General features: G+C 54.6%; 1 protein-coding gene across 7 annotated transcripts in view; it reads right to left on the minus strand.

The window, feature by feature from the left end:
* Positions 1-273: 273 nt before the first annotated feature.
* The window catches only part of EHBP1L1 (EH domain binding protein 1 like 1), a 28,460-nt gene continuing 7,462 nt past the window's right edge, over positions 274-21,271 (minus strand). For 2 of the 7 annotated variants that reach the window (XM_042849631.2, XM_065553047.1), the window contains exons 5-20: positions 20,780-20,958; positions 19,913-20,064; positions 19,408-19,443; positions 19,164-19,277; positions 18,480-18,870; positions 15,242-17,507; positions 14,356-14,528; positions 14,078-14,126; positions 5,725-6,726; positions 4,580-4,649; positions 2,199-2,284; positions 1,979-2,099; positions 1,434-1,533; positions 1,230-1,303; positions 1,011-1,125; positions 274-914 (exon numbers count right to left, since the gene is read on the minus strand). In XM_042849631.2, coding sequence (XP_042705565.1) covers positions 827-914; positions 1,011-1,125; positions 1,230-1,303; positions 1,434-1,533; positions 1,979-2,099; positions 2,199-2,284; positions 4,580-4,649; positions 5,725-6,726; positions 14,078-14,126; positions 14,356-14,528; positions 15,242-17,507; positions 18,480-18,870; positions 19,164-19,277; positions 19,408-19,443; positions 19,913-20,064; positions 20,780-20,958 — 5,016 coding nt within the window. In that variant the 3' untranslated portion in view covers positions 274-826. The remainder of the gene's footprint in view (positions 915-1,010; positions 1,126-1,229; positions 1,304-1,433; positions 1,534-1,978; positions 2,100-2,198; positions 2,285-4,579; positions 4,650-5,724; positions 6,727-14,077; positions 14,127-14,355; positions 14,529-15,241; positions 17,508-18,479; positions 18,871-19,163; positions 19,278-19,407; positions 19,444-19,912; positions 20,065-20,779; positions 20,959-21,271) is intronic. The other 5 variants (XM_024100289.3, XM_065553048.1, XR_010589415.1 and 2 more) reach the window with 4 other exon arrangements.

Here is a 21,271-nt window from a genome sequence, read left to right on the forward strand (position 1 = left end):
TGAGCTGTCAACCTTCACCCCAAACCCCGCTTTGCCTCCAGCATTTATAATGGTGTTAAATATATAAAAAGTGTTTTTAATTTATAAGGGGGGGGGTTGCACTCAGAGGCTTGCTGTGTGGAAGGGGTCATCAGTAAAAAAGTTTGAGAGCCACTGGACTATACTGTGTGTAGATCAGAGGATTTGCTACATCGATATCGATGTAGCAGATCTCTGGAAATTTTGACTCCTTTTGAGTGCAGTTGTTATACACAACTCACTTGCACCAGTGTATGAGTTTGCTTTCACATCTCTTTATTTCATATTTCAAACAGTTACAAATTAGTGCAAATACCCAGGGAACAAGGAATTGAAACTTGCCATTACAATACATGGCTGGATGGCACTGTCAAGGCACGTCTGTTCTCTGCCCTCCCTAAACCCACATCAACTTTTTGTACCATGATAAAACCCCGACAACTTGGCTGTGAAATGGCAGCTGACAGGGCGGGGAAGGGACACCCAGCTGAACAAAGTCTCTCACACACACAAAAATAAATAGCCCCACCCTGCCCCCAGCAGACTGTTTCCCTCTGCCATAGGGGACAGCCAGGCTCCCTGTGCTCCCCTTGGTATTCATTAGAGAAGGCTGGGAAACTGCATCTGTCCTAGAGCGGGGCCAGACTGGAAGGGAAACCAGCAAAATGTACAAGGGGCAATACAGTGAGGCACTGAGGTAACAGCAGCAGCAGGCAAACCTTGGAGCCCTTTAAGAGGCAGGCAGGCATCCTGGGTAGTATCCCAGCCACAGAACACTGACAAGGACTGTGGAGTGGCCATTTGCCTCTTAGCTAATGCGGCACTTATCTTTGCGGCTGTATTTGCGCCGTCGCAGTTCCAGGCCCCGCTGCAGCCTGGCATCTTCCTCCAAGGCTCTGTGAGGAGAAAGGGGGGAGGGGGAATGCAAGTTAAAACTTATGGTGCCACGCCTGACCTCAACCCTCGCACCTGAAAGTCATGCCCAGACTCACATTCTCTCCTTGATGTCCAGGTCTCGCACCAGCTCATCCCGCTGGTTCACCAGCGACACCAGTTCCTCCAATAGGAGCTGCTCCCGCCTCTGCTGGGCTTCTGTCTTGAGACAGTCTGCAGGGGTTGGAGAGACATCTCAGCTGAGAACCCAGAACAAGAGTCCCCCGTCCCTTCCACAGACTCCCAGTCCCCTTTGCTCTCAGGGGCCCAGCCCTCACCTTCAGTAGCTAACATGGCTCTCAACTCCCGGCTCAGTAGCTCAAATCGTCTTTCCAGGTCCTGTTCTTCCATCCTGGGGGGAGGAGGAGGAGAAAATGGGGGGGGGCATGTCAGTCCCAAGGTTACACATTCTCTCCTCCCCCCCGCATGGTTTGGATGATCACCAAAAGCCCAGCCACCACCCTCCCCCCAGGGTCACTCACAGCAGCTGCAGCTGGTCCTGGCGCCGGATCAGTGCATTCTTCTTATTGACCAGTGTGAACCACTCCTGGATCAGCTCCTCCTCCTGGGCCCGGTTTGTGCCTGCAATGGCGGGTGGGAGAGGAGTGGGGTGTGAGTACACTGCAGGAACCAACAAGTGTCATTTGCACCTGTGTGGTAGTGCAGCAGTGAGTGGTGGTGGTAGGGAGGTGAGCATGGCCCAGTGATGGGATGGGGTCATCCTCTTGCGCGTTCCCCAACTTCTCTTCACCCCTGTTAACTGCCTGCTCCCTTCAAGCCCAGCTGGGGGTGGCAAGGCAGCAACACAGATGATAGGACATCCATACAGAGCACATTCTCCCCTCCCACCCCATGCGGGGCTCCCACGCCATAACTCCATCACCAAGGGGTCCTGAGCAGTTCCAGAAGCCGCCAGCAGGTGGTACTAAGAGGCCACAATTCTGGAAGGGGTGAGGGCACAGGACAGCGCCTGATGATCACTAGTCCCAGCGCCCACAGGGCTGTTGTGTGTGTCCCGGTGCAGCACCTGACTCCATGAGGAAGCGCAGATCCTTCTCCACCACGGCTGCCCGGGCGTCAATCTGCTTCTGCTCATTCTCCAGCGCCTGCAGCTCGGCCACCACGTACTGGCTGGTGTCTTGGAACCGCTGCCAGGGAGGCAGGAGGTCAGACCCAGCGCCCCCTCGAGGGGAAAGGCCCTGTGTCCCAGTCCCTGCCACCACCTCCCCCCAATTACCCATCCTTACCGGAACCTCCTCCTCTGCGGTGCTGGTTTCCTTGCTGGGATCCCGGGACGGCTCCTGGGTGCTAGCACTGGAGGAGGGGGCTATCTCTGGTGGGGGAGAAGACAGAGAGAGGCAATTAGATTGGGGTCACGAGAGGCAGTTAAACCCCATTCCCCAGCCCCCCACTGGTGGTGGAGGCCCTGTTGTAATTATCAGGGCCGACTCTAACTTTTTTGCCACCCCAAGCAAAAAAAAAGAGTGCCGCCCTCCATAGCGCCGCCATAACACCCCCCCCAGCACCATGCCACCCCCCCCCCGCGTGGAGCACCGCACCGCCAAACCCCCCCAGCGCCACGCCGCCGAACCCCTCCAGCCCCCTGTGGAGTACCACGCCACCGAACCCTCCTGCTGAACTCCCCAGCCCCCCGCGGAGCGCCACCGAACCCCCCCAGCCCCCTGCGGAGCGCTGCGCTGCCAAACCCCCTCAGCCCCCCGCGGAGTGCTGCGCCGCCGAACACACAAGCCCCCCGCAGAGCGCCGCGCTGCCGAACCCTCCCGCCACCACGCACACCTCCCGCAGAGCGCCGCCGAACGCCCCTGCCGAACCCCCCAGCCCCCTGCAGAGCGCCGCCGAGCGCCATTGAACACACACCCCCGCCCGCGGAGCGCCGCCGAACCCTCCCGCCGCCACACACACCTCCTGCCGAGCGCCGCTAAACACCCGCACCGCCGAGCCGCGCTGCCTAACACCCCCCCGCCCCACGGAGCGCCCCGCCGCGCCGCCACACCCCCCCGAGTGCCGCTGCCGAATCCCCCCCTCCCAGCCACCAAAACAAAAACAACCCACCCCACCCCCAGCGCCGCCCAACCGAACCCTCCCCAAAAAACAAAAAACCCTGAGCGCCCCCTGCCACCCCAAGATTGGCCGCCCCTTACCAGGTGCCGCCCCAAGCCGGCCCTGGTAATTATTGGGGTGTGAACAATAGCTGCTGAGGGGCAGAGGGCAGCTACTGTATGGTAATTGTGTCTGGCAAATGAGGAGTGTGGGCCCAGAAATCAATGGGCCAACATTGGGGTGTTGGAAATCAGGCCTAACCGGTGGCCAAAACACAGAGGGGATCGGAGGCCAGCTGGTTGGGTGACAGTGGCCAGGAAGGAGAAGCAAGTTTCCCCACCATGGCTGCCACCCCCACGGGCTCCTGGGACTGGAGGAGGCAGCACAACACCATGGTGCCTCCTTCACCCTAATCCTGAGGGATGCTTGGGGCCAGAGAGAGGGACCCAGCTGATGTCGCCATCTCTGCCGGCTCCAGCTGAATCCCAGCCGCTACCAGCAGAGGTTTAGGGTTGCCCCGAACAGGGGGTTGAGTCCTGACCATCCTGGCTAGTAGCCATTGATGGACCCATCCTCCATGAACTATCTAGTTCGTTTTTTAATATGGATCTATATTTGACCATCAGAACATCCCACGACAATGAGTTCCACTGGTTAATTGTGCATTGTGTAAGAAAGTATTTCCTCTTGGCTGTATTAAACCTGTTGCCTATCAATTTCATCAGGTGACCCCATTTCTGTATTTAAGGAAAGGGTAAATAAAACTTCTCAAGTCACTTTTCCCTCACCATGCATGATTGTCTAGACCTCTATCCTATCCCCCCTTAGTTGTCTCTTTTCCAAGCTGAACAGCCCTTATCTTTGTAGCCTCTCCTCCGTATGGAAGCTGTTCTGTCCCTTTGATCATCTTTCCAGCCCTCCAGTGGCACTCTATCGTTTTTGACACCAGAACCCGACACACTATTCAAGGTGTGGACGTACCATGGATTTGTATAGTGGCAGTATGATATTTTCTATCCCTTTCCTAATGATTCCAAACAGCCCGTTAGCCTTTTTGGCCGTTGCTGTGTACTGAGCTGAAGTTTTCAGAGAACTCTTCACAATGACTCCAAGATCTCTTTCTTGGGGGTAACAGCTAATTTAGACCCCCACTGTTAGACATGAGAACTTGGGGTTATTTTTGCGTGTGCATTACCTTGCACTTATCAATGCTGAATTTCGTCTGCCATTTTGTCGCCCACTCACCCCATTTTGTGGGACCCCACCCCGGTAACTCTCCCGCCCCTTCTTTTTCTGTCTTTTTAATACAAGGTTAAAGGGATTTTTAATGGAGTATTTGCCCTGGGAATAAGCAGGCTGAGGTCTCCAAATTCCACGCCCTGAGCCTGGGTTAGCACTTTAGTGTTGTGCAGCGACAGGGATCTGCTAACACCTTGGACATTCTGGGCCTGCAGTGTGTCAAAATTAACACAACCATTCTGCTCCCCCTTAAGGATCCATCTTGCCCCTTTGCCCCAAAACCTGATGCTGCTAAATAAGGCAGACCCTACAGAAAACCCAGGCTCACCTGGGGGCTGCTGAGTCCTGGCGGAGGCAGGGGGTCCTGCCTTGGGGGTCATCATGCCTTCACGGTCATCCTGGTGGAGAAAAGGGATAGGGGACGTTATAAACCAGCTCCCATGAGACCCTACCGTAACAAACCAGTCTATGCAGCCGCAAGAGATTCTACAATAACAAATTGCACAGCACAACCCCAGTGCCCCCAAGAGACCCTACAATAACAAACCAGCATGCACAGCCGTAGTATTTATGAGACACCCGCTCTACTCTGTTCTGGTTAGGCCTCAGCTGGAGTATTGTGTCCAGTTCTGGGCACCGCATTTCAAGAAAGATGTGGAGAAATTGGAAAGGGTCCAGAGAAGAGCAACAAGAATGATTAAAGGTCTTGAGAACATGACCTATTAAGGAAGGCTGAAAGAATTGGGTTTGTTTAGTTTGGAAAAGAGAAGATTGAGAGGAGACATGATAGCAGTTTTCAGGTATCTAAAAGGGTGTCATAAGGAGGAGGGAAAAAACTTGTTCATCCTAGCCTCTAAGGATAGAACAAGAAGCAATGGGCTTAAACTGCAGCAAGGTAGGTCTAGGTTGGACATTAGGAAAAAGTTCCTAACTGTCAGGGTGGTTAAACACTGAAATAAATTGCCTAGGGAGGTTGTGGAATCTCCATCTCTGGAGATATTTAAGAGTAGGTTAGATAAATGTCTATCAGGGATGGTCTAGACAGTATTTGGTCCTGCCATGCGGGCAGGGGACTGGACTCGATGACCTCTCGAGGTTCCTTCCAGTCCTAGAATCTATGAATCTATGAATAAAAACAAACCAATGCTCCCAAGAGAACCTACAATAACAAACTTGTGCATGCAGCCCCAAGAGACCCTATAATAATAAATTGCTAGGGTTGTACATGTTAATTTGTTACTGTAAGGACTCATGGGGCTGCATGCGCTAGGTTGCTATTAGAGTATCCCTGGAGGGAGAGTCTTTCATAAATACTAGGACTATGTATGCTGTTTATGAGCTACCCTATAACAACAAACTAGTGCTCCTGGGAGACTCTACCATAACAAACAAGTGCATGCAGACCCTACAACAACAAAGCAGTGCCCTGGAGAAACCCTGCAATAACTGAGCCCCTTCCCATTCCCCACTCACCGTTCCTAGCCAATCAGGCCTCCTCCGTGGTGTCTCCCCTGGGGGGCTGCCTGCCTCCCCCTCATCCATCGACAGTGACTCGCTCTTGAGCCGCGAGCGCCGCTTCTTGAGCAGGTCTGCATCACGCACGTGGGAGAAGCCCGACTTGCTGCCATGGGAGCGTGGTGGGGCCACAGGGCCCTGGCTGCCAGTGGACAGCGAGCGCTGCAGGGATCGCTCGGCCTGGTCCGGTGCCTCCCCGTTCCGTACAGACTGACGCTTCAGCCGTGGAGGGGGCACCAGCTTCTCGTCACCATTGGCTGGCACCTTCCCAGCATCCTCTGGGGCAAGAGGCTCTGCCTCTGGTTTCTTGGCCGATTGGGACATTGCACCATTGACCAATGCTTTCCCAGCATCCTTTGCGGCTTTGCTCCCTCCATCCTTTGGGGTGGGTGTCTCTGCCTCTGGACTCATGGCTGGCTTGGTTGTCGCACCATTGATTGGCACCTTCCCAGCATCCTTTGTGACAGAGGGCTCCACCTCTGATTGCACAGCTGTTTGGGATATGGCACCATTTACAGTCACTTTCCCAGCATCCTTTGCATCACCTGTCTTGGCATCAGTCCCAGCATCCTTTAGGGCAGTGCGTTCTGCCTCCAGTTTCTTGGCCAATTCAGCTCCTCCTGTCACAATTTTATTGGCTGCTGCCTTCCCATCATCCCTTGCAGCAGGGGCAGTGCTCCCAGGCTCCTCAGGTCCCCTTGCGGCACCTTGGAAGCGCTCGGCATAGAAGCGGGCGGGGTCAATGGAGAAGGTGGGGTCCGAGTCGAACTTGCCCACCTTGTAGGTGCTCTGGCTGCTGTGGTTGGCGATCTGCACCACGTTCAGCTCCTGGCCCGTGAAGAAGGCCCGGATTTGGCACAGGTAGGTCATGACAATGAGCTTGTCAGGCACAGTCAGGAACACCATGTCGGCCGGCTCCAGCACCCGCGAGATGCCCAGGGAGGCAAAGCCGTCGTAGGCCTGGGGGGAGGGGACAAACCGGGGTGTGTGACTAACCCCAATATCCAGCCCCGTCCCTGAATTAGGGATAGGACCCAGGAGTCCTGATGCCCCATGGTCATCCCCCCAGCCCCCGTGTGCTCTGATCACCAGCCACATGCAGCCTATACTCCCATCATGTCCCCCCTCAATCGCCTCTTTTCTAAACTAAACATACACAGCTCCTTTAGCCTTCACTCATATGGCTTGCATTCCATCCCATGGTGGGGAGTTCCTAACCCAGGGGGAGGGAGTCTCCCCAACCCAGATCTTCTCCAAGGGAGCGGAAGAGCCAGGTTCATAGGAAGAGCCAGGTAATAGTAACTGGGGATTTGATTATTAGAAATATAGATGGCTGGCTCTGTGATGACTAGGAGAACCACATTTGGCTGAATTCAAATCAACGGGGGCGGATGCTATTCGCCCCAGAGTACGGAAGGAATTAGCTGAAGAAATCTTGGTGCCACTGGCAATAATATTTGCAAACTCATGGATGACAGGAGAGGTCCTGGAAGACAGAAGGGCTAACGTAGAAAGGGGAAAAAGGAGGAGCTGGGGAACTACAGACCAGTCATCAATACCTGAGAGCTACTAGAGCAATGTATAAAACATTCAATTTGCGAGTACCTGGAGGATGAAGGGGTGATCACTAGCAGCCAGCAAGGATTTACCAAGAACAAATCATGCCAAACCAGCTTCATTTCCTGCTTTGACGGGGTAACTGATTTGGTGGACGTGGGGGATGTGGTAGACATAATATACCTGGACTTCAACAAGGCTTTTGACACAGTCCCACAGGACATTCTGATAGATAAGCTGTAGAAATGCGGGCTCGGCGGAACTACCATTAAGTGGATACATAATTGGGTAAAAAAATGCAAACAAAGAGTAACTATGGATGGGATGATGTCGGACTGGAGGAAGGTCTCAAGTGGGGTTCCACAGATTGCTGTTCTGGGCCCGGTATAGTTTAACATCTTTATTAATGACCAGGGATGTAGGAATAGAGAGCATACTGATCAGACTTGCAGATGACAAAAAGGGGGACGGGGGGGATTGCCAATACTTTGGAGGATAGAGCTAAGACTCAGAGGGATCTTGATAAATTGGACAACTGGGATATAGAGAACAAAATGAAATTCAACAACGACAAATGTAAGGTACTACATTTAGGGAAGAAAAACCAAATGAACAAATACAAAATGGGGGATAACTGGCTTGGCAGGATCTGGGAGTTGTGGTGGATCACAACCTCAACGCGAGTCAGCAATGCGATGCTGTTGCAAAAAAAGCAAATGCAATTTTAGGCTGCATTAACAGAGGCATAGCATGCAAGTCATGGGAGGTGATAGTACCTCTCTACTCAGCACTGGTTAGGCCTCAGCTGGAGTACTGTGTCCAGTTTTGGTCACCAAAGTATAGAAAGGACGTGGAGAAAGGATCCAGAGGCAATGTTCCCTCTAATTTTTGACAGGCCGTGTGCGCAAAAAATTTCTTCTGTGCAAATTTTTGTGCTTCTGTGCAAATTATTGTGCGTGCGGTGTTTCGCCATGTGCACGGTGTTTAGGATCTGTGTGTGTGTGCACATGCGCACAGCTTACAGGGAAGAGTGTCCAGAGGTGAGCAACAAAGATGATCAAAGGGATGGAATGCAAGCCATACGAGTGAAGGCTGAAGGAACTGGGTTTGTTTAGTTTAGAAAAGAGGAGATTGAGGTAGGCCATGATGGCGGTCTTCAAATACTTGAAAGGCTGCCCTAAAAAAGATGGAGAAAAGTTGTTCTTTCTTGCCATAGAGGGTAGGACAAGAGGCAAAGGGTTCAAACTACAGCATAGCAGATTTCAATTAAACCTCAGGAAAAACTTCCTAACTGTAAGAACAATAGGACAATGGAACAGTCACCTCCAGAGGGTGTGGAAACTCCTTCGCTGGAGGTTTTCAAAAGGAGGCTGGATAGCCGTCTGTTGTGGATGGTTTAGACACAACAAATCCTGCATCTTGGCAGGGGGTTAGACTAGATGACCTGGATTCTACGGTGAATTGGCTGCTAGGTGTGAAGGTTGCGGACCTCTTGAGACATCCAGACAGACTCATGTGCAGTGCTGGGGAAGAGCCGGTGGTCATGGTACATGTAGGTACCAATGACATAGGGAAGGATAGGAGAGAAGCCTGGGAGGCCTAATTTAGGCTGCTAGATAAGAGATTAAAGTCCAGGACCTCCAAGGTAGCATTCTCTGAAATGCTTCCAGTTCCACGCGCAGGGCCAGTTAGACAGGCAGAACTGCAGGGTCTCAATGCGTGGATGAGACAATGGTGTAGGGAGGAGGGGGTTAGGTTTATATGGAACTGGGGAACCTTTTGGGAAAGGAGGAGCCTATACAGGAAGGATGGGCTCCACCTACATCAAAATGGAACCAGACTGCAGGCATGTAAAATTAAAAAGGTGGAAGAGGAGTTTTTAAACTAAGGGCTGGGGGAAAGCTGACCAGTGTGGAGGAGCACGGGGTTCGGACAGACACATCCCTTAGGGGAGGATCTATGAATGGAGATTCTCTATGTCCTAGTACGGAGGAGAAAATAGAAGTTGATAAAGTAGAGGCAGGAACTGAAGAGAATCAGTCAAAGGAAAGAGAGTCCCTTCAGTTACATCACATGAAGGCAGGCAACTGAATATTGACAAATTGTGTAAGTGCTTGTACACAAATGCTAGAAGTCTAAACATTAAGATGAGTGAACTAAATGAGGATACTGATATAATAGGCATCACAGAAACTTGGTGGAATGATGATAATCAATGGGACACGGTAATACCAGGATACAAAATATATAGGAATGACAGAGTAGGTCGTTCTGGTGGGGGGGGTGGCACTATATGTGAAAGAAAGCATAAAATCAAATATAGGGAAAATCTTAAATGCACCAAACAGTCTATCCATAGAGATTCTATGGCAAATCCCATGCTTGAATAATAAGAGAATAGCACTGGGAATATACTGACCACCTGCCCAGGAAGGTGATGGTGACTGTGAAATGCTCAGGGAGATTAGAGAGGTTACAACAACAGAAAACCCAATAATAATGGGGGATTTCAACTATCCCCATTTTGACTGGGAACATGTCACCTCAGGACGGGATGCAGAGATAAAATTTCTAGACGCCATTAATGACTGCTTCTTGGAGCAGCTAGTCCCACACTGGGAGAGGCAATTCTTGATTTAGTCCTAAGTGGTGCACATGATCTGGTGCAAGAGGTGAATATAGCTGGACAACTTGGTAATAGTGACCATAATATATTTAAATTTAACATCCTTGGAGGGGGGGTGGAATACAAAAGAAACCCACCACAGTAGCATTTAATTTCAAAAGGGGAACTACACAAAAATTAGGCTAGTTAAATGGAAATTAAAAGGAACAGTCACAAGAATGAAATGCCTGCAAGCTGCATGGATTTTTTTTCAAAACACCATAATAGGGGCTCAAACAAAACGTATATCCCAAATAAAATAAAAAAAAAAAACAGCAAGAGAACCAAAAAATGCCACCACAGCTAAACAACAGGGTAAAAGAGGTGGTTAGAGACAAAAGACATCTTTTAAAATATGGAAGTCAAATCCTACTGAAGAAAATAGAAAGGAACATAAACTCTGGCAAGTCAAGTGTACAGGTATAATTAGTCAGGCCAAAAAAAAAATTTGAAGAGCAACTAGCAAAAGACATAAAAACTAACAACAACTTTTTTAAAGTACATCAGAAGCAGGAAGTCTGGCAAACAATCAGTGAGGCCACTGGACACTCAAGGTGCTAAAGGGGCACTCAAGGCAGACGAGGCCAATGCAGAGAAACTAAATTAATGCTTTCCATCAGGCTTCACAGCAGAGGATGTGAGGAACATGGGCTAGCCCCTCCCACCCCCAGCATTCTGGACGGGCGGCGCGCAGTCCCCCCCCGGCCCCTCTGAGCGCTGGGTGGGCAGCGGGTGGAACTCCCCCACCCCTCAACACTGGGAAGTGTGCAACCCCCACAGCCCTCAAACTCTAGGCGGGCAGGCCAGTGGAGCATGGACCCTCAGCCATGGGCAGCACACAGCCCTCCCCAGCCCCCAAACGCTGGGTGGGTGACGCATGGCCCTCCAGCCACCCTGAGCACAGGGCGGGCAGCCCCAGCGCCAGCATGCACTCCCCTCCCCCAGCGCAGCCCCAGCCACCCCAAGTCCCGACCACAGGCCAGCTGCAGCCACCCTAGCCCAACCCAGCACGCTTCCCTGAAGACGAGCAGCCTGCCTGGGCTGGGGCCAAGGGAGACGGGCAAACAGGATAGGGCCTTCCGGGTGGAGCATGGGCAGGGCCACGCCGGGCTGTTTGGGGAGGAAAATACGTGCCGCCCATGGTGAGGAAGATCATCACAGCTGAGCCATTCTTTTTAGGTGACAAATCTGAGGAACTGTCCCAGATTGAGGTGTCAATAGAGGAGGTTTATGGAACAAACTGATAAACTAAACAGTAATAAGTCATCAGGATCAGATGGTATTCACCCAAGAGTTCTGAAGGAATTCTAATATGAAATTGCAGAACTACTAACTGTGATATGTTACCTATCACTTAAATCAACTCTGTACCAGATGACTGGAGGATAGCTAATGTAACATTGATTTTTAAAAAAGGTTTCAGAAGTAATCCCAGCAATTACAGGCCAGTAAGCCTAACTCCAGAACCAGGCAAATTGGTTGAAACTATAGTAAAGAACAGAATTATCAGACACATAGATTAACATATGATGCGGAAGAGTCAACACGACTTTTGTAAAGGGAAATCATGCCTCACTAATCTACTAGAATTCTTTGAGGGGGGTCAACAAATGTGGTCAAGGGTGATCCAGTGGATATAGAGTACTTGGACTTTCAAAATGTTTTTGGCAAGATCCCCACCAAAGGCTCTTAAGCAAAATAAACTGCCATGGGATAAGAGGGAAGGTCCTCTCATGGCTTGGTAACTGGTTAAAAAACAAAGGGTATGAATAGATGGTCAGTTTTCACAGTGGAGAGAGGTAAATAGTGGGTGTGACATTTTATACCTTGGGGGAGCATCCTGGAACCCTCATATTTCTCATTTTTATATAATCACGATCTTACATATAAAGCATGCCTTGTAAGGTATCAGGGGAAAGGTTATGATCTGCTGAAAGTCATTTCTCTATCCATATATGTATATCATTAACGTATATGAAGTCATGAGAATTGTGTTGTATGGTTGTCACTAAAACATGCTGTAAATTGGGGACTCAGTCAGATATTAGCTCCCCAGAGGCAACAGCCAGGAAAGTAACCAAACGTCCCATCTACAACCATTGTCCAGCAAGGGAGCTACAATTCAATGACTCACCTGCATGAGGCCACACCAGGGGAATTGCTCAGCCTTGCCTGGAGACTCAGCAATGACCCCCAGACATGCCTGGACTTGTGTTTTCCAAGCACATGGACTGAGGGTATAAAACCGAACACAGTGGCCCCATGCTGGGCCTTTCTCCTTCACCCACCTACACTGCAAGCAACAAGGACACTGAAGACTCCAACTGAGGGGACTGCCCCAGATTTCAAGTGTGAAATCTGTGTACTATGAACTGCAATATCCAGTGGGGTGAGAAAAACTGCTTAATCTAGATGTTGCCCAGTCTAATAGGGTTGAGAGTTTAGACTGCGTGCTTATAGTTTATTCCTTTTGGTAACTAACTCTGACTTTTTGCCTATTACTTAATATCACTTTAAATCTATATTTTGTAGTCAATAAATCTGTTTTACTGTTTATCTTTACCAGTGAGTTTGTATGAAGTGTTTGGTAGATCTGCTCAGGTTTTGCAAAGGCTGGTGTGTATCCACTTTCCACTGATGAAGTGGTGAACCAGTTAATAAATCTGCATTGCTCATCTTGAGCAGTGCAAGACGGTATATTCCTGGGGTACAGTGCTGGGAGCTGGGGGGATTTGGCTGGTGCCTTTCTCTGTGTGATTCGTGAGTGGCTCTGGGAGATTCATGCAATCTAGCTGGGTGTGGGGCTCCACGTGCGATTGTGCTGAGTGATAACAGTGCCTGGAGAGGTTTGCTGCTGGTCATTAGCAAGGCATTGTGAGAGACAACCCAGGCTGGAGAGAGTTCAGGGGGCACAGCGCTCCCACAGTCCCAGGCTGCACCCCGGGGATCCCGTCACAATGGGGTCCCCCAAAGATCTGTTCAACATAGTCATAAATAATCTGGAAAAGGGGGTAAGCAGTGAGAGTGGCAAAGTTTGTAGACAATATAAAATTACTCAAGATAGTTAAGCCTAAAGCAGACTGCGAAGAGCTACTAACGGATCTCACAAAACTGGGTGTCCGGGCAACAAACGGGCAGATGAAATTCAATGTTGATAAATGCAAAGTAATGCACATTGGAAAACATGATCCCCACTATACATACAAAATGATGGGGTCTAAATTAGCTGTTACCATTTAAGAAAGAGATCTTGGAGTCAGTGTGGAGAGTTTTCTGAAAACATCCGCCAATGTGCAGCTGCAGTCAAAAAAGCTAACGAATGTTGGGAATCATTAGGGAAGGGATAAATAATGAGACAGAAAATAGCATAATGCCTCTATATAATTCCATAGTATGCCCACACCTTGAATACTGCATGCAGTTCTCGTCACCCCATCTCAAAAAAAAAAAAAAAAAAGAATTGGAAAAGGTAAAAAGAAAGGCAACAAAAATGATTAGGGGGGTGGAACAGCTTCCATATGAGGAGAGATTAAAAAGACTGGGACTGTTCAGCTTTGAACAGAGATGACTAAGGGGGATATGATAGAGGACTATACAATCATGACTGGTGTGGACAAAGTGAAAAAGGAAGTGTTATTTACCCCTTCACATAACGGTTGGGAGGGGGTTGGGTCACCCAATGAAATCAATAGACTGCACGTTTAAAAGAAACACAAGAAAGAACTTCTTCACACAACACACAGTCATCCCGTGAAACACATTGCCAGGGGGTGCTGTGAAAGCCAAAGGTATAACTGGATTCAAAATGAATTTGATAAGCTGATGGAGGATAGGTCCCTCAAGATGGTCAGGGAGACTACCCCATTCTCTGGGTGTTCCTAAGCCTCTGGCAGCCAGGAGCTGGGACTGAACACAGGAGGACCACTTGGTAAATTGCCCTGTTCTGTTCATTCCCTGTGAAGCATCTGGCACCAGTCACTGTCGGAAGACAGGATACTGAGCTAGATGGACCATTGGGATGAGTCAGTATCACCAGTCTTATGTTCTTACAGTCTCCTTCCCCACCACCTGCCGGGGTCCCCAACTTACCAGTTTGTTATTCTCTTTGATAGCGAGAGGGTCCAGGGTCTCATAATTGCTGGAGGGGGGGCAGACAGACACGACAAAGATAGATCCTGCTTAGTGAATGGGGTCTCTTGAGTCCCCACCCCACCCCCACTTGCCTCTCTGAGACACTCCCCCCTCCATACCAAGACATGGCCTCCCCCACAACACACACATCTCCTGATGCCCCTCAATCCTGACCTACAACCCCCTGCTATCCCAGCCCCTGGCTCCCCGCTCTGCCCCTCAGCCCCAGGACTCACATTTTCTCTGGGTGGAAGTGGTGCAGGATGGCACAGAACGCCAGCCCGTTGCGCCAGGAGGTGGTGAAGTTAGTGACCAGGACACCCCGGTAGCCAGCCGTGACATTCTGGCACCATTCCAGCAGCGACTGGCTGCAGCTGACCAGGCCTGGGCTGGTTGCTGGGGGCTCCTCCTAGGAGATAAACAGGGGATGGGGTGGGATATGGGGTGGGGAGGTGCTGGATCACCCCACACCAGGCAAAGCACCCCCACACCAGCACTGGCCAGCCATACTGCCCTCCTGGCTCCCCAACTCTCCTGTCTGCATAACCCCACCACCACCACCCATCACCAGGACCTCCCCCATGATTAGAGATCCCTCACACCCACAGGCACCAAGCCACCCCCTTGCCCCATGGCAGCCAGGAGTGAAGGGCTGGGGCTATATGGGACAAAGACCCAGCCAAGTCCCGGCTGTTGCACCCTCCCCTTCCCGCTGCTAGGCAAGGGTGTTCTCCTGGCTGGGGTTGGCCCAGGGCTCATTGGCAGCTGGGATCCAGCCAGCCCCATGCAACACAGTGAGCAAGCCGGATGCAGGGCAGGGGTCTGTGGGCCACACTGTGAGGTGGAGGGGGTTAGTGAGGGGACCACGGGCCCTGAGGATCCATCTCTAGGTGTTATCCTCAACCCCGATTAAAGGGGAGAAGGCAGTTAGCCCACGATGAGTTTTATCCCCTCCACACACCCCAATTAAAAGCTTTATCCTTGTAGCAATGCTGTGAGTCTGTCTGTCCTTCCACAGCCCCCCGCACACACACACAGCCCCTAGGATTAGTTGAAAGCAAGGGCGGGCAGGCAGCCATGGCAGCTGGCAGGGCTGGGGGCACAAGCATTTGCTGTCCCTACCTGGGCCGCCTCCTGCCCTATGCTATCCTGGACAGCGCCGCAGGGCGGGGGAGACGGCTCCCGCCCGGACGCCTGGGTCCCCTCGTTGGATGATGGGCTGGCACTCCTCTCCCGGGCAGGGTGGGTGGGCGGGAGGCTCAGGGTGAAGCGGCACTGTGAGACGTAAGGCTCAGTGAAGGGGGACGGGGTGCCCAGGATGGGCGCATCCTGGGGGGGCATCAGTGCGAGGGCTGCAACCTGTCTGCTGCTCCTTCCTGGGGCGGTGCAGGTGGCCAGCTGGTCTGTGCAGAGCCCTGACTGCTTCTCCAGAGGGAGCCCTGTCCCACTGGCATCCTCCTTGCTGGGCAGGGAGCCCACAGCCCCACCACGCTCTCTGGAGCCCGCTGCCTCCTCCGGCCCAGCCCTCTCCAGCAGGGGCTCAGGTGTGCTGGGGGTGGCACCCCCGGGCACTGTACCGTCGGCTCCCAGGCTCTCCGTGGCACCCTCCAGCTGGGCAGGAGCCTCCAGAGATGGGGCGTCTGCTACTACTGACAGCACCTCACCTCCGCACGGCCTGCCGGCCACCTCTCCCCCTGACAGACCTCCGGCCACCTCTCCCCCTGCCGCACCTCCGCACGGCCTGCTGGCCGCCTCTCCCCCTGCCAGACCTCTGGCCACCTCTCCCCCTGCTGCACCTCCGCACGGCCTGCTGGCCGCCTCTCCCCCTGCCAGACCTCCGGCCACCTCTCCCCCTGCCGCACCTCCGCACGGCCTGCCGGCCACCTCTCCCCCTGCCAGATCTCCGGCCACCTCTCCCCCTGCCGCATCTTCGCATGGCCTGCCGGCCGCATCTCCCCCTGCCTCCTCCAGCCTGCCTCTCTCCAGCCGGGCTGGGGCCTCCACAGGCAGGGTATCCGCTGTTACTGAGTGCACCGCACCGCCACCTGGCTTGCCAGCTGCCTCTCCCCCTGCCCCTTCCAGTCTGCCCCACTCTGGCCAGGCTGGGATTGCCCGCCACAGTCCATCTCCTGCTCCTGCCTTCATCACACTGCTGGGCACCTCCCCAGCACCCTGTCCCATCACGTCCTCCGACCGACACCTCCATGGCTTGGGGGGGGCCATCAGAGAGGATGCATTGCCTGCCCCCCCCTGCACAGCAGCCCCCGCAGCGTCCTTCCAAGCTGCCCTTTCTGCTCCTGGCCTCTCTGGCTGGGATGCTGCCCTAGGTCTCTCTCCTGCTGGCCTGCGCTGCTCCAGCTTGGGGGGCGTCGCTGAGGGAGCCGGGTCTGGTGCTGGGCTTGGCCAGAATCCTCGCCCAGAATCCTCCTGTGCCACCAGCTCTGTTCTGTGCCTCTCCAGCAAGGGCACAACTTCCGCTACGCTCTGAGCAGCGCCCCCACGCGCTTTCCTGTCTGCCCTGCGGTTCTCCCGTTCCGCTGGCTCCTCCAGCCTGCCCCTCTCCAACTGGCCTGGGATCGCCTCCATCACCTCTCTGGTTGCCCCCCTGGCACCCTCTCCAACCACATCTTCTGACCGATACCTCCACGGCTTGGGTGGGCCCACCAGAAAGGCTGCATCTCCTCCCCGCCCCCGCACAGCAGCTCCCCCAGCATCCTTCGCGGCTGCCCCATCTGATGTCAGCCTCTCCAGATGGGATGCCCCCCTGGGACCCTCTCCTGTCGCCCTGCCCCATTCCTCTTTGAGGGGCACCACCACAGTAGCAACAGCACCCCCGATGCTTGGCCAACCAGTAGCATCTGCTGCTGTCGCTGCCTTCTCTCCCTGCCTGCCCCACGGCACCGGGGGCAGCCCCACCACAGACGACAAGGCCAGCAGCGCAGCGGCCGAGGGCACACCCGCCCCCAAGCCGCTCCTGGGCAGGCCGATGCCCTCCCCAGCAACAACGGCAGGTCCTGGTGCATCCTCATCGAGGTACATCACTACAGAGATGCCCGGAGACGCCGAACGGGCCCGCCTGTCCCTCCGGGGCCGGGGCAGTGGCTTCGGCCGGGCTGGCAGTTCTGCTGACCTAGGCCGGGCTAGCCGGGCCCTGGCAGGCACCGCTGGCACAGGCAGAGAGGCTGCGGGCCGAGGGCCCTGCTCTGACTTTGCTGCTCCCAATTTGAGCTGGGAAGGAGGCGGTTTGGCACCTTCCCATCGGCGTCTCTGGATGGAGGGTACCTCGGGGGGTGGAGCTGTGGGCGCAGCGGGTTCCGGCAGGAGGGGTTTCTTATGCCGTGGGGCAGGGACAGGGCTCTCCGCCCGGGGCATCCAGATGTCACTGGGCCTGGAGGGAGGGACAAAGGGGACAAAAGGGGAGTTGGTCTCATCGTGAGGGCAGAGCTGCCTCCTGGGAGGATTTCTCATTCTCCCAACTTGACAATGAGCCCAATCTTCTTAGCATGGGAACTGAAAGGCCCGGAACAGACACCAGGCATCCTGGCTCCCTGAACCCCTCTGCTCTAACCACCCCACCCCCCAGATCCAGGGATGGAACCAGGGAGTCCTGGTGTCCAGCCCTCCCCGCACCCAACCCACTAGACCCCACTATCTCTACACTCCACTTGGAATATTGAAAATGTCCGCTAAACACAGGAGTTCCTCAGTACAGATGAGCAGCTTTGGGATATTCCGAGCCAGTCCATCCCCACCGTGGGGTCAGATCACAGCCAGCGCCCCCTAGAGGGGACACACCCCATTTCCCACCCCTCTGAGCCTGCCAGTCCCCCACCCTGGTGCTGGATCACAGCCAGCGCCCCCTAGAGGGGACAGGCCCCGTGTCCCATTCCCTGACCCACCCCCCAAACTTCCTCCTTTGTTAATCTGCTCCGCTCAGTAGGGACAGCAGTTTCCTGTAGCGCCAGCTGCATCCCCTCCCCCCCCCCCCTTTTGGAAGGGGCAGAGCTGGCAGCCCGGCCTGCAGCTCCCTTCCTGGGCAGGGGAAGTGCGGCTTCCTCCTTGGGTGGGAACATGCTCTCTTCCCTGAGCGGGGGAGGGGACTGGCAAACCGCCTGAAGGCAGAAGCGAAACCAGCACTGGGTGGCTGGGTTTATCCATAAGCAGCTGGGCACTAACTTTTTCCCACCACAACGCCATCACCCACGCCCCCCTGCCCACTACTTCCAATCACTGGACCCCCCTCCCTCCCTCCCAGAGCCAGAACAGAACGCAGGAGTCCTGGCTCCCAGCCTCCTGCTCTAACCACTATACCTCCACACCCCTCCCACAGCCAGGATAGAAGCCAGGGCTCCAGACTCACCTGCCCTTGGTGTCACTCCCTGATGCCTGCCGCTTCATCAAGGCTGCTGCTTTCTCCTCCTCTTCAACCCTGGGGTTGCCACCACGTCGTCCCGTCTCCTGCGAGGGGCCTGTGCCTGGCTTGTGGGCCTGATTCGGGACTTGGGCCCCCGTCTCCCCCTTAGCGCCTGGTTCCACAGCCCCTGCAGCTCCCATTGGGTTCCCACCGGCTGCCATGTTCTGCCCAGCCCTCCCGGCCTGGCCTGCACCACTTACTGGGGGGGGCCCCATCAACTCTGGGGGAGGGGAGGGTGCTGCTCCCTGTAGGACCAGCTCCAGGGCTGGGAGGGGGGTGTCCCTCAGGGGGGCATCTGGGGTGTCAGCCACTCGGACAGTTTCCTCCTTGGCAGAGCCTGCAGGAGAGGAAAGAGGATCCCAGGAGTCAGAGACTGGGGGCAATGGAAGTGGGTGACAACTAGACAGAACTTCCCCATATTCCTGCCCTGAGGGAGTTGGTGGGAAGCTCTCAGACTCCCCCACTCCTCAGGTCACTAGACCCCACTCCCTTCCCAGGGCTGGGCTAGAACCGAGGAGTCCTGACTCCCAACCCGCCCCTGTTCTAACCACTAGACCCCGTGCCCCTCCCAAACAGAACCCAGGAGTCCTGGTGCCCAGCCCAGGGCTCTTGCACCCACTGTTGACTTACCTGCCTCTCGGGGTGTCCCACAGGGGGTTGCTCTCCCAGCTGCTGCCCTGCTGGTCCCGGGGGCCGAGGGATTCTCCTCTTCCTCAGCAAGAGTGTTGAGCTCTCGCGATGTGTCTGGGGGTGGGGGAGGGGGGAGTGAGGGAATGTGGAAGGCGGCAGGGAGAGAAAGAGAGAGAGATGTAGCGGTTTGCTGCCTGCTCTGCACCCCACCTGCCCCAAACCCCACTTGGCGGGATGGTCCTACCTGTGAAATAGCCCAGCAATATGGTCTGAATGAAACCTACAGTGCGGGACACAGACGGACAGCCAAAAGTGGTGGAGACAGACAGACAGGAGAGAGAGAGAGAGAGAATGACCAACCCCAAGACAGCACAGCTGCCCCGGGGAGTGGGGACAGAGCCGCCAGTCCCAGGGGACAGATGGAACCTCAGTCACTGCCCCCCAGCAAAGAAAAGCCTAGAGAGTGCCCCCTGCTGGAAGGCAAAGAGACACTACAAGCTACTATCAGGAGCCGCAGCAATAGTGGAGCCAAGGGAACCCCACGAAACAGCAACCAAGGCAAACCGCAATTATGAATGGACCAGGGTGGGAAAGCAGGGGGCTGTGGGACAGGACTGAGGGGCACCAGCAGAACTGTATGTGGGGGAGCCCAGGGTTGGCATAGCAGGTGGCTGCGGGTCGGGAGCGAAGGGCACCAGCAGGGCTGATGGGGAAGGGGGGGCCCCTCAGGACTGGCTGGCTGGGCCCACCTGTTGGCGCTGTGCCCTGGCTGCTCCCATCCTCTTGCCGCGCCCTCCTGGCTGCCTCGTCATCCTCGTCGCTTTCGGCGAAGTCATCCAGGTTGCCGATGTCGCTGGGTTTGACGCTCATGAGGCTGGCCAGGCTTTGCATGTCCTCGTCCCTGGGGGGAAGGCACAGTGTAAGGGGGGGGGCAGCACTGTCCCACCTTACCGTGACCCCCCTCTGTGTGGCCACAGGGAGGGGGGTCACGGTAAGGTGGGACAGTGCTGTCCCATTTCCCTTTCCCCCTCCAGCCTGGCATGACCCTTGCAACCATTCACACCGTCCCTCTGGAAACATGGGGCTTTCCTAAGCCAGAGGCGAGGGCAGCCCCACCCCCACCTCTGTGGCCATTACTGGCAGGGGAGGGGACTATTTAAACGATGCACCAACTGTGGCCAGGTGGCAGACATCCTACTATTAAAAACTGCCAAGGTGGCCTCTCTAAACCAGCCTCTTCCTCAACAGTGGTGCCAATGTGGCCGCCCGGAGAGACCCTCTAACCAAGATGGCTGCCCCCTGACACCCTCCTCGCCCATGCCAAGATGGCTGCCTATGCCACCCTCTTCCCCTGCAGCCATGCCAAGATAGTCGCCCTCAGGCAGCCATCTTCCTGCACCAAGATGGCCGCCAAGAGCACCCATCCTCAGTCAAGACTTTTGCTCTTTGCCCAGCCCTTCTTTGGGCCAAGCCCCCGCGCTGCCCCCCCTGCCGGAGCAGCATGGAGAGGGAAGTGCAAGCCAGAGCCCCTCCATGCCCACCCCCTCCCGCCAAGGGACACTGCTGTTCCCAGACAGGCCTGTTTCCATAGGCCCCACATTATTGATAGAACTCACGTGGCTTTGCCCTCACGCAGGAAGACACAGGACAGTGTGAGCTGCAGCGTGGCAGCCACCACCTTGACCGAGCGCGGCTTCAGCTTCAGCTTCAGCTCGGCCTGGGCAGGTGTGGGGCGGGCAAAGCGCTGCAGGTTAACATCGGCCGAGGCCAGCACCTTCCGCTGCCCCTTGGACTCCTGGGAAGAGGGAGTGAGTACTGTGAGCAGGGGGAGAGGGGAGAGGCCTGACTCCCAGCCTCCCTTATCATAAAACCACTAGACCCCACTCCACTCCCACAGCTGGGGAGAGAACCCAGGAGTCCTGACTCCCAGGCCCGCTCACTCTACACACTAGTCACCACTGCCATATTACAGATGGGGATGGAACCCAGGAATCCTGATTTCCACCTTTCCCTCAGCTACACTGTCCCCTTTACAGATTCTATGCTGTTAAATGGCTGCTGAGTTCCTCCTGTGACCTAGCAAGCTCTTGGTGCCAACTGGGAGAGGG

The sequence above is a fragment of the Chrysemys picta genome, chromosome 7 (genome assembly GCF_011386835.1).
Source record: "Chrysemys picta bellii isolate R12L10 chromosome 7, ASM1138683v2, whole genome shotgun sequence".
Classification (NCBI taxonomy): Eukaryota; Metazoa; Chordata; order Testudines; family Emydidae; genus Chrysemys; species Chrysemys picta.